The 16,363-nt window shown below is 37.5% G+C and overlaps 1 protein-coding gene across 1 annotated transcript; it reads right to left on the reverse strand.

The window, feature by feature from the left end:
- Positions 1 to 1,364: 1,364 nt before the first annotated feature.
- Positions 1,365 to 15,687, reverse strand: fra10ac1 (FRA10A associated CGG repeat 1). Its single transcript, XM_067487189.1, has 14 exons — positions 15,563 to 15,687; positions 15,041 to 15,120; positions 14,480 to 14,572; positions 13,846 to 13,891; positions 13,513 to 13,589; positions 13,233 to 13,316; positions 12,954 to 13,038; positions 11,673 to 11,718; positions 4,801 to 4,914; positions 3,960 to 4,002; positions 3,291 to 3,430; positions 3,036 to 3,071; positions 1,968 to 2,052; positions 1,365 to 1,542 (listed from the first exon to the last, which is right to left on the reverse strand). Exons 1-14 carry the CDS (start codon positions 15,578 to 15,580, stop codon positions 1,500 to 1,502), a joined length of 990 nt encoding a protein of 329 aa, XP_067343290.1. The 5' UTR covers positions 15,581 to 15,687; the 3' UTR covers positions 1,365 to 1,499.
- Between the last annotated feature and the right edge of the window lie 676 nt (positions 15,688 to 16,363).

Genomic DNA, 16,363 nt, shown 5'->3' on the forward strand with positions numbered 1-16,363 from the left:
CCTATACAATGTTGTCTGTATATGCTGTTTAACTGGCTGTGTCCTGCCATCTGCAGGTTCTGTATGCAGCAAACTAAAGATAGTGTGCTTTATCGTGCCATCATTTTATTAAATACACAATCATTAAGAGGTAAACAGATTTTGCTCCAGTGTAAAAATCACTGAATAATGAACTACAATGTTGCACCAAGGTACTCCAGCATGAGTGAGAGGCGAGGCCCCTGACAAGTCAGAATAGTTGACAGGATTTTTTAGGGGAAGATGTAGAAATTATTCACATATTTATTGATTCTGGATGTTTCTGGAAGAGAGAGAAAGAGTAGAAACAATTTTAACAAGCTAATTCTACTTTTTTCTACAAAACACAATATTTTTGAATTAAGGCACACTTATTGAAATGTGGATGGAAAGGGGGCTTTAGATTTTAAAACGTTATTTGAGATTTACAAATTCCTCTCAGGGTATCTGTAAGAGCCCTTAAAGCTTGCACATGTGCAGGCAGGAATTTCTAACCAGGAAAACAGATGTGAAAAGCACAATTGATTAACTGTAAATACATCCAGGTGTACAAGTATAGCCAGCGGCTGAGTCATGTCGCACTACTCAAAAACAAGCCGCCTTTGCTGAATGTGCCGTTTACTACACTTACCCACCTGTTACCTTACATTGACATCAATAGCAAAGCAATTTTCAAAGCAGTGAAGAAAGTTAAAACAAGACAGAAAGCGCAGTAAAAATGTAAATATGCTTGATTATGCCAACATCTGTAATCTCCCAACAGCCTCACAGTTTGCTTCTCTTCAAAGTCCAAGCAACAATTTTGATTAAAAAAAAGAAAATAAAAGGCCACCTCACATAAATCCTTGTTTTTTATGTGTTGTCTTCGAAGACCAGAGCACTTATCTTTTGTATTTTTAATGATTAGTTTTTCAAGATTATTTTGACTAGCAGTGTAGCTTTATGGCAGGTGGAGACCCTTACCAGGTCAACACTGACAGTTTGTAAAGTTATTACTGGATGTGCATGGCACCAAGGTGGTCCTTGTTGGCTGGGCAGGGCCACATGTGGAGGGGTGGGATTTGATCCCCTGACCTTCTGTTTCCCATCCTGATGCTCTACCCATTATATCATAAACAAAATTTTATAAAACACATAATAATAGTAATACTATTCTTAGTAGTAGTATTATTGGTAATACTAATAGTAAAACATCTATTTTACCCCTAATCCCTCCTCTTCCACATTGTAATTTGAGAGCCACGCTGCAAACACAACTAAAGCCGTTTTCAATTATCTTTCCCCGTGACAATGGTGAGAGTGAAAAGCAGCTGGTGACAGACATGAAAATCTATGACACTGACAGGTACAGGGTAAACACCATGTTTATTTCTGTAGCAGTAAATACAGTCAAATACTCGCAAATACATGAACACAAGACTCAGACACGACGCACAGAAGGAAGCGTGGTCCCAGCAGGGTTGCCGCTGATAGCAGCAGAGTCAGAGGAACAGGTCTTCAAAGTACTCATCAAACTCCTCCTCCCTATACACACAAACAAAATCACAGAAATGTTACTTTCTAGCATGTGCAGCACTCAAACAGCGTTAAATGTTTTCTTTGGGTGGCCTCTGACTAACTCTAGTAGTGCTGTTGCTATGCTTTTTGTATCAGATCAGTATTGTTTGTCTTGAGGTCCGATGATTTTCTGATACACTATAATGCATATGCTTCAATAAACACCGCCTTTCATTGTCAGTCAGTAATTTCAGAAAGCAAAATTATTAAATATCAAGAGGAGCATGACAAGACGAGAGAAAAGGTTTAATGATCTCCCTGGCTGTTCAGAAAAGCTTTGTTCTATATAAGGTTATGTAGCTAATGTAGGTTAGGTGGTACAGACAGCCGGTGATGGCTTTAGGCCATCTTACTGGGTGTTATTTGATATGAACATTAGCCAAAAGCCTCACCTTGACTTCTCCTCCACTGCAGGGGCAGGTCCTCGCCAGTGTTCAGCTTCTGATTGCTCCTCTGGCTCATCCTCATCTTCAGTTTCTGGAAGGAGAGATTTAGAGAGAAGTCAGTCACACTTCCAGATAGGAATAACCAGGTCAACCAGGAACCTTCATAAAGGCTGTAAGAGCAGTACAGATAGCAGGAATTCACTTCGCCAGCTCAGTTTTGGAGGATTACCCCTGACCCTAACTAAAGTTTAAATCTGAAAACAGCCAATGAACACCAGATGAATCAGCTTGGTCAGATGTGTGTTTACCAATCAGTGACATGACAGGCTATAGATTCTTAAGATAAACAGTTTGATGAACAAATGTATTCAGGTTACCAAATGGGACATAAAAACAGGCCGCAGTGATGATATGCAGTTTTAAACTACATTGTGCAAAACAAAAACTATGGGTTAGCTTCACCAGTTTCAATGTACCTTTAATTTTCACAACCTTAAAGCACCTACCCACTCGGAATGCACTAACAAATCACATCATATTCTAGGATTCAGTTCAGCAACCGCTTCAAGCGAGTGTGAGTGTGAGAGAGAAAGAAAGTAGGTGTGAGACTGCGCATGGACTGCATTGCATGGTGAACTCAATGATATACCCTTTGGATAGAGACCATTTGTTTTGTTTGTTTGCTCCATCCACCCACCCAACGACCCACCCAGCCATCCATCCATCCACACCCTGGAACAAACAAAGCAGGGGCAAAATCATATAGTACTTAATTTCAAGCTGCTCATACTGTAGGAGAAACAAATTCAAGTAAAAAAGCAAAGAAGTTGAGAAAGTCAGGTGGGTAAAAAGAAGCCTGTTACTATTTAAATATAGAGACATTGTAAATGTTTTCTAAAAGCAGTGATGTTTTCACCTCAGAAGTTAGGAGGAGTGTCAAAGCCTGGAAGCTGAGGGGAGTAGATTAACTATCCACTGTGCATGGGTTTCTTTTTAATGTAGGAGGTACTTAAGTCTGTGTGTGTGTGTGTGTCTGTGTGTGTGTCTATGTGTGTGTAGAAATTCCTTTGTCACCTTTGTCCTCTGAACTGCTTGAAGAGTCAGAGTACTCTGTACAGAAAAAAAAGAGTTATAAAATGTGTTTTAATCAAAAGAGAGTTAAAAAATACAATAATAAAAAATAACACTGTCAAGCAAATGTCAGCAAATTAAAAATAGATAGGGAATCATCTTGAAATACCAAAACATAAACAAGTCTGGTCTCACAGGCCAGTCCCACCTGATAAGATTAGTGTTCTAATTAATGGGACAGTTTAAGAGGAGTCTAACCTTTGTGACGCCTATTTTTGTCTTTGTGTTTTTTTGAGTGCGAAGATGATCTCTTCCTCTTTTTCTTCTTCTTCTGTGGTGGCTCCTGGTTCTCTTCTGATAACCTTTTAGTCTTTGTCTTTGCTTTCACCTCTTTTCTCCTACAAACAAAATCATGCATTTTGCAAACTGTATTGACAATATAAAGGAGTCAGCTATGCCACTGCTTAAAACATGACATAAAACCCTTAATGTCAAGAACGACAAAGACAAAACTAAAGCTCCAGAAATTAAAAAATATCACAACAGTTAGAAAAACATGGTGTCACACATGTAAAACTTGATGTTGTTGTGGTAGACATTTGCAGATTAGTATGATCTCAATTCATATTTCCACCCATAACATACTCAAGTGAACATTAGCACATATACTTGTCCAAGTTTCCAAAAAGTTGAAAAAGTCACAATCTACCGACTCATGAAGAAGTCAGACAGGAGACATGAAATGTGCTGTGAATTTCAAAAAACTGTTGGCTCAAAACAAATGCGTGCTGACTGTCTATAGTGACCTGCCCTACTTGTAGCAAACAAGTACACACTCTCTACAACCTTTAAAATCACTCATCGTGGGCAAGAGATCTACATTTTTAATGTAGAAATGCCTCAAGTGTAAAAGGTAACTTGGCTTACTTGTGATGGAAGTTGAGTTTGAAAGAGCATTCGGGGCACATTCCTACAACGGAAACAGCACGACATCATCATTACTAGCTCGCCTGCAGCTTTAGAAATTATTTAATCGTAATTACTATCATTATTATTATGGGTGTTATTATTATTAAAGCATTAATCCTTGCACTGCTTATAACAGCTTAATTTTAACATTAGCGAATGTGGATTGGAAGCCTAAGGTGAGGTGGCAGATAGAGCAAGTCACTGTATTTCAAGCAATAAATGTACATTTAGGGGATAAAATATGAAATTCAAATTTATTTATAATTAACGACTTTGTAAAATGCACCCTTTGGAAGTTTTCCTAAAAACACACACAGTAAAGTTCACAATAATTTTTCTCATTCAAACAGAATGTGCATGTCCTCGGGGCCTAACAAATATGTTGACTGTATTTCTTTCCTCATATAAACTTTGCCAAGCCTGCAAAAGCAGGATATGATCCAAGCATTTAGGACTGTCATAACACAGGGTTCAAAATTAACACAAGTTGGGAAACATTTTCATTAATGAGGAGAAACAACATTTGTGTATGTGACCTGTTGCTCCAGCTTGTTAAAGAAGAGCCTGTCATTTCCTGCTTGGCTGAGTACACTATGACTGGTGGGTCCTCCAATTACGGTAATTATTCTAACAGGATTTTCTAGAGTTTGATACCTGAAAAAGGATTATTATGAGCTGGGTCTTAGACAGGGGAAACCCACCAGGCCACAGCCTGTTACACATGGGCAGAGTTATATACACAGTAAACTTTTGCTAAGAACGAGCACAGAGATGGAAATATAATTTGTCTTTAGCTTACTGAGTTTGACCAAAGCGTTCCGCTTCTCGCCATGTTCCACGTATGCAAAATTCACCTCCCAGCTTTTCAGGCCTTCCTGCTTCTCACAACGTTTGTTTCCACACTGGAACTGACCTGAAAGACCAAAGAGCTTCAGTGATGTTTACATTCATGTTTTGTTTTTTTTGTCCTTTCGGCTTATCCTGTGAGTTCAGGGGTCACCACAGCGGATCATTGTCTGCATGTTGATTTGGCACAGTTTTTACGCCGGATGCCCTTCCTGACGCAACACTCCCCTATTTCTACCCGGCTTGGACTGGCAATGCACAGCTAGGGATGGGAAAGGGCTATTAGGGGTTAAGTGTCTTGCCCAAAGACACTTCGACATATAGCCGGGACTGGGGATCGAACCACTGACCCTGTGGTTATCAGTTAGTAATAACCAGAGAGTCCTAAGACTGAATGAACTGATCACTTTGTACCACAATGAAGAAAAGTTTTATTTCAGGACTAGGAAATTAATTCAAATTTCCAAATGCTTGAGATTCAACCTACAAACCCCACTGGTCTACTTTCTTCCCATCTCCACACTTATGCCACTGGTCCCTCTCATCTGCCTTTTTTTCACCTTGCCTCATCCCCTAAGGTCTCCCTCCAGCCACTGCACAGCCTGCCTATTATCCCCAGAGGAGCTTACGGTGGCACTGATCTTGTCTCCGGGGTTCCTCCAGATTGTAGTAGAGGGAGCAAGTGCGTCAGAGCAGTCCATTTTTGGCATGAGGATGAGAAATGCTCCCTACTCTGTGAGTGGAAAGTAATGCCTGCCCTCACCTGCGTTGGATCAAGATTGTAAACATTCAGATGAGATGACTCTGGCCATCATGGCTTCAGTCCACTTGGGCCATAAGGGCCTTTCTCCTCACATGCTGTATTAGATTAAGATCCTATGACGTCAACTAAAAGGAAGACACTTCTGGCTCTATTGCTTCGTTGTGCTGAGGCTGACTGGGTTTCTATGGGAGGGTCTGATACCATATTATAAGAATAAGAAATAAAACATAAAGACATTAAGTCTATACAGTCAATAGCTCAATGGAACTCTAAAATCCAGATCATTTTCCAGCTGAATGCTAACACCTTTTTTAATTAACTACAGAAAAAACATGTGCATTAGAACAATTTAGGATTAACATTTTTAAATTACAAATCCTTTTTGCAATAAGAGAATGTAACTGTCTACAGCCATGTTTGCAGCTCTCAGATGATGCTAAATGCTATTGACATCATTGTGTGTAATGTAATGTCATATTTAAGCAAGTTTACAAAAAAAAAAAGAACCGGATCAAATAAAATGTAACTTGATGATTGCACTAGGTAAAAACAAGATGATTGGCAAAGTTATTATAATACACAGGAACCATGAATGTCTGTACAACATTTCATTGCAATCCACACACTAGCTTTTGAGATATTCCCATACCAAAATCAAAACCAAATACCAATTACATACTAACGCTAATGATGTAATAACAATTTGATAGATTAAACTGATAACTCAAAACACAGCAATTTTTAGGAAGCAGCTGTATATATATGTACGTGTAGGCCAATATGTTTAGTTACCTAAATTACCTAAATTTAAAAAAGTCTTTACACTTAAAGCTCTCTGATGACAGGTCCTTTCTTACTTTCCTGACACAATACGGGCTTAACTTCTCAACTCTGTGCCAACACAATGACATAAGCAGTGACCAATGCCCGGAGACCTGAGAGAACCCTGGCTTGTCTTCAGCAATATCAGTGACGTCAATTGCAAATGCAAATGAAATTCTCCCATGACATATTACTCGCTCCACCACGGATACAAACAAACTATCAAATACATCCACTATATGTGCACACACACCCACACACTCTTTTATTTCTAAAGAAAAGAGGTAAAACTCTGTGCTTTGCCTAGACAAAACTAAGCACCCTTGAAGAAGGTACTGAATTCCCTCACTGCTGCAGAGAAGCAGATCAGTGTCAAATATAAAAGAACGTTATATATTTGAAGGTTACAACATGAAGAGTGTGAATGTGTCTGACCCTCCAGCTACTCACAAGCCCTCCCTGGCAGAGAGGAGTCAACGAAAATCTGTTTCTAGGCAACATCTTTGACAGAAATCAAGGTCAGGAAACAATTCTTCAATTATTTCTGATCATTTTCAGCCCTCAGGTCCCACAATTTCCCACATGAAAGCTAGTAAGAACAATTTTAATCACCAACGCTGTGCTCAGAGAACACATTTTTCAAAGATGGCCAAAATGTGCATTCATGGCTTCCAAAATTAGCTTCACACAACAGCTTCTCTACAGATCTCTGTTGAAAGTTTCAAGGGGAAAAAAAAAAAGATCTCCACAATGTTTTGTTGACAAGCACACATCAGGTGAGCAACACGTGCTCCATTAAAAGAGCTGGCAACAGGTTGGCTGAGTAAACCGGTTTAGAGAGGAAATTCCTGTCCTCCTACGTCAATGGTTACTAATACCAACAGCCAGTGGTCTGAGATCAGGATGGATACAACACAGGACAGATGGCTGCATGATTAACATTTACTGGATGAAGTCACAGGGCAGTGAAGTGGGCCAACACTATCACTTTTTGGTCACTCGTGGATCAGGTTTGCAAAGGACACATTTTGTCAAACTGTGCCTCTTTTGTTCCTTTGTTTAGTTTAGTCAGTTGTTTAGTTGTATGACTGTTTAAAGGGATAGTTCAGGCCTTTTAGTATGAAACGTTCATTTGCTTTCTTATACAGGTAGAACGGAAAAATCAGTGTCTCTTTTATGTCGGTGTAAGTATCATGCTAGAGCCAGAAGCTAGTTAGCCTAGCTTAGGACAAAGACTGATTGAGGTAAATGGTTAGCCTGGCTTTTTTACCAAGAAAGCAAAATCCCCCTACCGGCTTACAGTATGTGTAGGATTATTTTATGGTCTTGTTGCCGGGCAACCAGAAAGTGAAGTCGCTGAAAGGCTAAGAAAAAGTCTAGCACATAGAGCCCATAGAAACACAAATAGTCATTTTTACACCTGTTTTTTGTATGATTCAAACTAACAGAATGTGTTAATTAATGGGATGTGCAGGTGCTAGAAGGCATATTATTACCTGCTTACCATTTGTAGTAGATGTAGAGAAATCTAACTTCTCATCTAACTTTCGGTGAGAATCAAAAATTGTTTTAAACCGTCAAACTGTTCCTTCAATGTCAGAAGCTGTCATTGCAAACACAGCTTCCCCGTATACTCATCAAACCATTACTGGCTAGTGAGAATTGTGCAGAGCCTTAGAGCTCTGCCTAAACAAGCTGACTGAGTGTCTCTGAATACTCCATTTATGTGCAATAGTTATTGATCTTGTGATTCAGTGCTGCTTTTCAGCAAACTCTTGATATTCACCTCCCCTAACCCCACCGCTATTTGGTGTCGACCACCTTCAAAAAGTTCTCAGCCTCTGGGAAACACTGTATGATCAACGCTCACTGCTCCAAGACAGATTCTTTTAATATTGGAATTGGAACTGGCAACCAAAGGGCTGCTCCTCTGAAAACACAGTCCCACCTTTGACTCTGGATCAGATTTAGCCTTTTTATGTCTGACTTTCATATCGACAAGCAGACCAGACTACTGACCTCAAGTTTAACGCTCATTCTATTTTGCAACATTTATTTACATTAAAGTACACTGAGATTACGTTTTATAATAATATGTACCCAAAGACTTGCGGGACATCTGTCTTTGCCTCTTTCCCCTTGTATGAAAAGTTCATACAAATCAACACATAGAACAAGAACAGAGACACTAGCAGTCTACATCATTAAACTAGGCAAGTCTCAAAGGTTTGTGGGCTGTGGACTACTGAGCAATTCCTCCCTAAAATGCACTCAGTTACTTTTCCGAAAATGATGCATTTTGTTGGGAAAAACTGAGCCCAGCAGGATCCCCTTACAAGCACAAACCCTGCCTATGTTGGAACACAGGCCAGGCTAAAGCAATCATTTAAAGCAACTGAAACGATCACACCTTTAAATTGGCCCGTCACTTTCATTTTACTTAAAAATAGAAAAGTAAGGTAAACTACCAAAAGGTAATAGGATGTGACAATATTCTCAGTCATTGTGTTAGTGGACTAAATGCAATATATAAAGCTGACAAATAAATCAAAGGATAGAGCAGACAGGGTAGAATTAGAGAGGTCTTTAGGACAGAGCACAGGGAAGAGCAATCTGAAACAAGTTGTATCCAACTAAAATAATAATAATAATGAGAGTATGAGAACTACAGTTTTCTACTGTTGTCTTAAAGTGGTCTCACACCTCAGCTAACACTATTACACAGAGGCAGCAGAAGTGGGTCAAAACAGATTGCTGCACTGTATGTGAGCATGTGGTGGCAAATGTGTCAAAATGATTTTTACAGGACAGGACAGGAACGTTACATAGGCTAAGGCAAGACCTTTGACACTCTATGTACTGTTACAGAAGGGCCAAGACCAAGACCTCACAGAAAACTCTAACTTTATGCATGCACATACAGTATGCTCTGACAAAAAAAGACTCTCAATATATTGAATATTCAATATTCATATTCAGTGAGATATTTCCAATACATGCCTAACACATAAAAAGCAAGCAAAGCTCCTATTTGGAAAAAATACTCTATAGTTTCATCTGATGTTCGCTGCTCACACTGCACAAAACTCAAACTCAAACAAGATTTCTTTAAAGTCAGAACTCAATTTTTATAGTGGCCCTAATCCTAATCCTCTTTTGAACAAAGACATATACAGATGATACGTGCCCTTCCTGACGCAACCTTCCCCCATTTCCACCAGGCTTGGACCGGCACTGCCCAGCTTGGGATGGGAATGGGGATGTTGGGGGTTCAGTGTCTTGCCCAGAGACAGTCACTTAATAATAATGACTTTAATTTTTTAAAGCACTTGGATAAAAAGAAACCTAATCCTTACCTTTTCCTTCCTCTTTAAAATTTTAAAGGAAAAATATTACAAACTCTAAAAAAAAAATAGAGAAGAGACACCTCTCCTCATATCTCATATCACACTGTGGCAATGAAAAGAAATGTTCACTGCTCTTTGTAATCCAACTGATTGGGTGAAGAGTTGTCAGCATTACCTAATACCAACATGACCCTTACGGCACAGACAGGAGGAGATCATATGTGAACAATTACCAGACAAAGTGTCCGTCGTGGTGGAGAAGTGCAGTGCTCCTCATGCAGAGACACAGGATCAGCAATAATGCAGCTTTGTCTAATTTATCTGTAAGTAGCGGTTGTGTCTGGCCATCTAACAAGCACTACACCTAACTGTACTGTCATATATACAGGAGAAACTATCTGAACAATAAATAAAACTTTCACAGTGGTGACTCATCTACAGTTTGGAGATTTAGTTTTCAAATGCTGGTGTTTGCATTATACTCCTATTACCTTTTAAATGAAATCAAACTTAATCTGCAGTCTGCGATAAACACCTCTTCCACCTTTAACCTGCAACACAAACTAATTTAACTTTCAATTTGAACAGGTGTTTTCTCTACATCTAAATTAGGACATTGCAGAATAAGGTTAGCACTGATCTAACTGAGTGTTTAGTGTCCCATGCTTTAAATAGTGCTTAAGCAGTATTTCTCTGGGAATCATCAATGTTCACAAATCACAGACGTGACAGTAGAAGTCAAGATCCTTTGACCTGACCTAATAGCACTTCCTGTACAGTATTGCCACAGGAGGCAATGTGTCAGGCACAAGGATTAGTTGGACCTAATCTAGAACAATATATCGTCTTAGTCAGTCACACTCGTTATGTCGTGATGTTGTATTTATGTAAATATAAGCACATTCTTCAAATCTAAAATGTGTTTGTGGCTGAGTACAGTATGTTAAGGAACTGTCAGGGCAGATTTACCCTCTGAATTGCCAATATTGTCTTTGCTCTAAAAATATATTAGAGTCCCACTAAGTAGCAGTAGAAACAGAGGAGGAACTGTGCTAATCTTAAATGTTTAATATACAGTAATCATCAAACTGCTCCCAAACTTTTGAGGTAGCTAATGTGCAAAGATTCATGGAACACACACATTCATGGAAACATTTTTCATGAGGAGGGGGTATCCAATATACAGTACACAGACCAGCCACAATATTAGACCATTCTGGTAGTTTTGATTTTGCGGTGGACAGGGGTCAGCAAAGGAAAAAGTGAATACTGGCCAAGATGGACAGGTGTCAGAACACACAGTTGTCACAGCCCATTGAAACCCAGTCCACTACAACATTAAAACATCCAGGTTGTTTTAATCTTGTGGTTGATCAATGGGTGTTAACCACTGCTGTGTATTCTTTAGCTCTGTCACCACCTAGTGGAAAAGGTGGTGTACTGTCAAAAAGAGCAATCGAAGACCTTACCCGAATCCATAAAACTGTTGATAACTTATGTTTGCTTTCATGTATTGTTCTGGAGCGGTTTCACCCCCATCCACAACACATTAAAATTTTTTGAGCTGTGAGCAGCTCTTTCGTTTCCTCTCTGCATTGCATTCGGTCTGGTTTGCATATACTTCATTTTGTCAGTTTTCCAGCACAAGCTCATAATCATTACACGATCAGTACATAATCACAACCTGCCTAGATGTAGTATGCGTATTGGACACACCATTTGTCTAAATAAAAACATACCTTCAGAAAATAAAGATCAATCCTAAGATGTTTTTAGTGTTTTTCTAATTATGATCACTATACTATGAAGATAGAATAGACAATGTATGCAAGATGTTAAAGCGTACAGAAATGCATAAACTTAAAATTAGAATAATGGTGGGCCATACTCTACCTTTGCCAGAGACAACTTCATTTTCAGTTCGCCAACGAAATCCAAACTGTTGGGAGCAAATTAAAAAAGATCTGTGTAGATCATTTACAACGACAGCCAGACAAAAAAAATATATAATTTCTCCAGCTTAATTAAAGTACCATAGCTCAATATTTGTTCTGGCTTTGTGTAATAGATAGTGTTTTATTTGGTTCAGTGAAAGAACTAAAGGCCCTTTTGATCAGTGGTAACCCATATCTTCAAGTAAATGTTAATTCACACTTTACTGTTAATGTAATTTTGGAATGTATATACTGTATGTAGTCTGGTTATTTGTTTAAATAAAGAATCGCTGGATGCTCATTTGTCAGAATTTAAATGTTTAAATGTTAATTATAGCTGTACTAATTATACATAAAATTACATATTGTTTCATATATTGCAGGTAGTCTGCAATACCATGAGTCTAGATATATTTGAGTAGTATCATCAGACAGACCAAACAGTGTTGCTATGAAGCTATAAGCACACTGCCCTTGAGTTTAACATACTACTGTCAGTTTTAAAGTCTTGGATTCAGACCAGAATAGCTCTGGGTTCACTAGAGACAGAGAACAGTGCCAAAACACATAATTCTTTTTTCCAATTCCAACTTTTTCTGTAAAACTGACTAGTGGTAGTGTAGATTATTGTCTGAGTTATGAAATTTTAACCTTTGTTCAAAACCCCACCACTGGGACAAGTAGTGTAATTCTGGAGTCTAGTGCAAAAATTGAATACTGACAATAACAGTGATGCCTGGTTGAAATGTAGTCATTTGTTTCTGTGCATTCAACTTATGATAAATTATGTTTCACTTTCACTTAGACTTTTCCTTGCTGCTGCAAGAGAGAAAGATTAATAAAACTGTACTGAATGTTTTCTACTACATCTCATGAGATCATTTCATATTTTCTAACTTATATATTTGTGTGTATATATATATTTTTTTTTTTACAGACGCCTACCGAATAAATACATAACAGTAATCTGTACAAAGGAGGGTATAGATTCTGCCATAGTGCTTTTAGTGTGTTACTGTCTTAAACACACAACACAGAGCAGAAAGCCGAAATGATAATATCCTACATGCTTGGCTTAAAATGGCTTCTTATTAGCACATTTCATTTAGGTGATAGAGTGTTTAAAATGCTAACTATCAGGTTATTTCACTTTGGCATTAACTAAATAGTTCCTGGTTCTACGTTTCAGTTCGAACTAAAATATCATAAATCAATAAATCAATTCATCCATTTGTCCTACCTTGTTTTCTTTGTATCTGCTTAGGTCAGCTATGCAGTATTCTTTAAACAGTTTGTCATAGTACTTCTTTGCAACTTCCTTTTCCCTGGAAGAGAATAAGTTCAGAAGTAAAATAGAAGACAACACAACACATTTGTGTCACAAAAGAAAAGCTACTTGTAATTTTTTACATTTCTGACATACGTAAATATTTTGTTTTTTCAAAGGGGAACAGAACAATAAAGTAAGTGTTCTGAAAATTAAAGCAAATTGTATAAATAGTTGGCTTTGGATAATCACCATGTCATATCTTCCTCGTCCTCATTCCTCCAGAGGAACCGATGATTCTCGCGAAGCACATCCAAATCATTTTTGTCTTGTGTTCTGTCAGGAAACAAAAGGTTAAAAGATAACATTCTTAAACAAAAACACATGGATGAAGGGAATGATATTAATATAAATAGTAATTGACAATTCAGTGTATTTGTATAAAAACAGTGCATAACCATGACCCTAATATTGTTTAGTCACGAGTAAGACTGGATGACTGATTATAAAGAGTGTGAGACACAGCACTTACGCAGATCGTTTGAAATGAGCCATCTGTCCTCCATAATAAAGTATGTAATCGCCAACAAATTTCTTATGTCGCTCAAACTGGAGTCATGTGCTTAAGGTCCATCTCTATTTGAATTTTATAATATTTTTTACACTCGGAACTGCAAAACAGCTTTCATTTTCAACATTTTTATACCTGTATATAAAGGCAACACAAAAGACCAACATGAAATTAGTGTATTGTATTGGTGTATAATTTTAAATATATGTAGTTTTATATAGTTTTAGAAAATTGTTTATATTTCCAGCTGAAACCATTAAAAAAACACAGAGAGAGAAAACATTTAAAGGATACGGCATTCATTGATATGAGGTGGGCTCTCCTGTTCCTGGCTTCCTCTCTGAAACACAAGAAACATAATCAGAGTAGGTGATTTTTCTTTTTAATCACTAAAGACATGTTTTTTTAATCAAAACACAAAACATTCTAACTCAATGTTACAAACATAACATTCTTATCCATTTACTGGTGTAAATTTGAGAGACATAAAAAAGGAGGGAAAGTGTTAAAACACAATGAAGTTATGATCCAATCTGGTTTTATTTGAAGAATAAATCAATAAAAATGCATTTTCTCTGGTTGGTAATGTAAGGACCATAGTAATTTAAATAGGTAGCATAATGGGTTTTCAAACATGGAAATGAAAATTGTTTTTTTTTCCCTTTATTTTAATCGTACATCATGTGCACACATATTGCACGTATATTTCCATTTGATTGAACAAATTTATTTTAACACAGGGAATTTTTTTACATATTATCAGATCCAACCTCAATCACAATGTGATGACACACAATACATGTCAGCGAAGAGATAAAAAAAAAGCTAATTTGAGGTAGAGCAATTAAAACACACAATATATCTGACAAGTAAATATGTGAGCAAGCAAAATTACTCACATATTTAAACGTGATTGCATGTACAATACCTGTCCAGTTCATTAGAGTGTAAACTCCGGTGAGCCACCTGAGAGTGCCGACCCTTTTTGAATGGCTTCTGTAGGATGTCCTCCTCGTGTTTTCTGTCAAAAAATGCACAAATAATCATTAAGTGCTTGTGTTAGTGGATGAAGCTCTAACCACATCAGTGTAAATGTAAGCTACTGCACTGTAAACTTTCATGCAGGAATTTAGTAGAATGGGTTAATTTTTAATTAATGTTTTATATTTTCAAGTTAACTGGTCTTAACTTTGTAGTTGTTTTTTTGTTTGTTTTTTGTCAGAACATTTAACCAAGATTTGTTCTGACTTGAAGTCTCAAGTTATAATATGTTTAATAAATTGATTTCTGGGAGTTAACTCAACTTATTTAATTATGTTAATAAGACAACCTTAATAGACTTCCCAGCATGTATTAAAATTATAATTGTTTCTTTATGACATTTACAACGTCAATTACAAAAATATGCACAAACAAAACAGTGGGTTTAAGTGAGAGAAATTTGAATAAACTGATTATTAATCAGCCTTTGTAATTCTGTAGTAATTACCTTTTACGATCCGTTTCAGAGGTCTGTCGTTGTTCATCATCATCACTGAAGTCAGAGTCATAGCCGCCACCTCCGTGCACCTGAGGACACAGAGGAACTGTAACATTGCTACTGGAAAAACGCAGGCAAAACCAAGCAAAGAGGCACAAACCCTAGAAGCCAATAACATGCTAATAACGCTATGCTTGTGTTTTGTGCTCGATGCCATGTGCATGGTCCTGCTTCAGTCATTAACAGACTTGTTCATAATAGGAATGTAGCAGTAGAAGCAATATAAGTTACATACTTTTTGCATTAACGTGCGTCACTAAACTTACAGCTAAGTGTAATATATTAATATTACTTTTTGCTTAAGACAGATCATTTAAACCAGGAAAATAATCAGATATTAGTTACGTTAACGCTACTAACACTAGCTTCCCTCCTGTGAGCTTTTATAACTAGACACTGGATAAAAACAGATAAAGTTGTCCAATCTCGTTTGGATGAAATACATATTTTCCACTTTAAAACACAAGTTACCTTCACAAGATTATCCATGAGGTTCTTCACTTAAGTTGCCACCAAGGGGCTTGCAAAAATGTTTACAAAAAGCACGTCGCCGTGTGATGACGTCAAACATCAAATCGCGGTATGATGACGTCTGACTTTACGATTTAGAAAATTTGCAGGGGAGAGATTAAAAAAAATCATAAAACTTAGTCCTGGTGTTCTGTAACAAAAAATATTTGTCGTTCAAAGTCTGTGAAAACATGTTGTTTTATGTTATAACAGAAAGCTTAACGAGCTTAACGAAACGATCATATCGTTCGTTTCCGCTGAGGGAGAATAAGGAGGCATGTAGGCGTATGACAGCCTGGATGGAGATGCCGAATAAAGAGGGTATTATGCTATTTGAAATTTGGAAACCTTGGGTTATTAGAAGTGGCAGAGGTGAAAGTTTGATTCACTGTGGGAACAAAAGTCCAGTGTTTCAAGACTGTTTCACAAACCAGTGAACTCAACAAAGCAGTCAATGTGGGACTGAAGAAGGAGATGAATTTGGAAACTAATAATATAGAGAGTATGAATGACTGATGATTTGCTACCCTAAGAAATATTTATGATATCCATTGCTATGTTTTTGTTTCATAGCCTATATTAGTCCCTTACATAACAGTAAATGGGAAGATTTTGATGCGGTAAAAAGGCTTTATTTACTTAATTCCAGTTACTTAATGCTTTCCTTGAGGTCCTGAACCTATATTCCGTGTTTATTTTTACACATATGGTATAAAGTAATCTTCTGTTCTCAGTTAATGTCATTATGCCAAAGCAGGGAAG

The sequence above is a fragment of the Channa argus genome, chromosome 20 (genome assembly GCF_033026475.1).
Source record: "Channa argus isolate prfri chromosome 20, Channa argus male v1.0, whole genome shotgun sequence".
In the NCBI taxonomy this organism is placed as follows: Eukaryota; Metazoa; Chordata; class Actinopteri; order Anabantiformes; family Channidae; genus Channa; species Channa argus.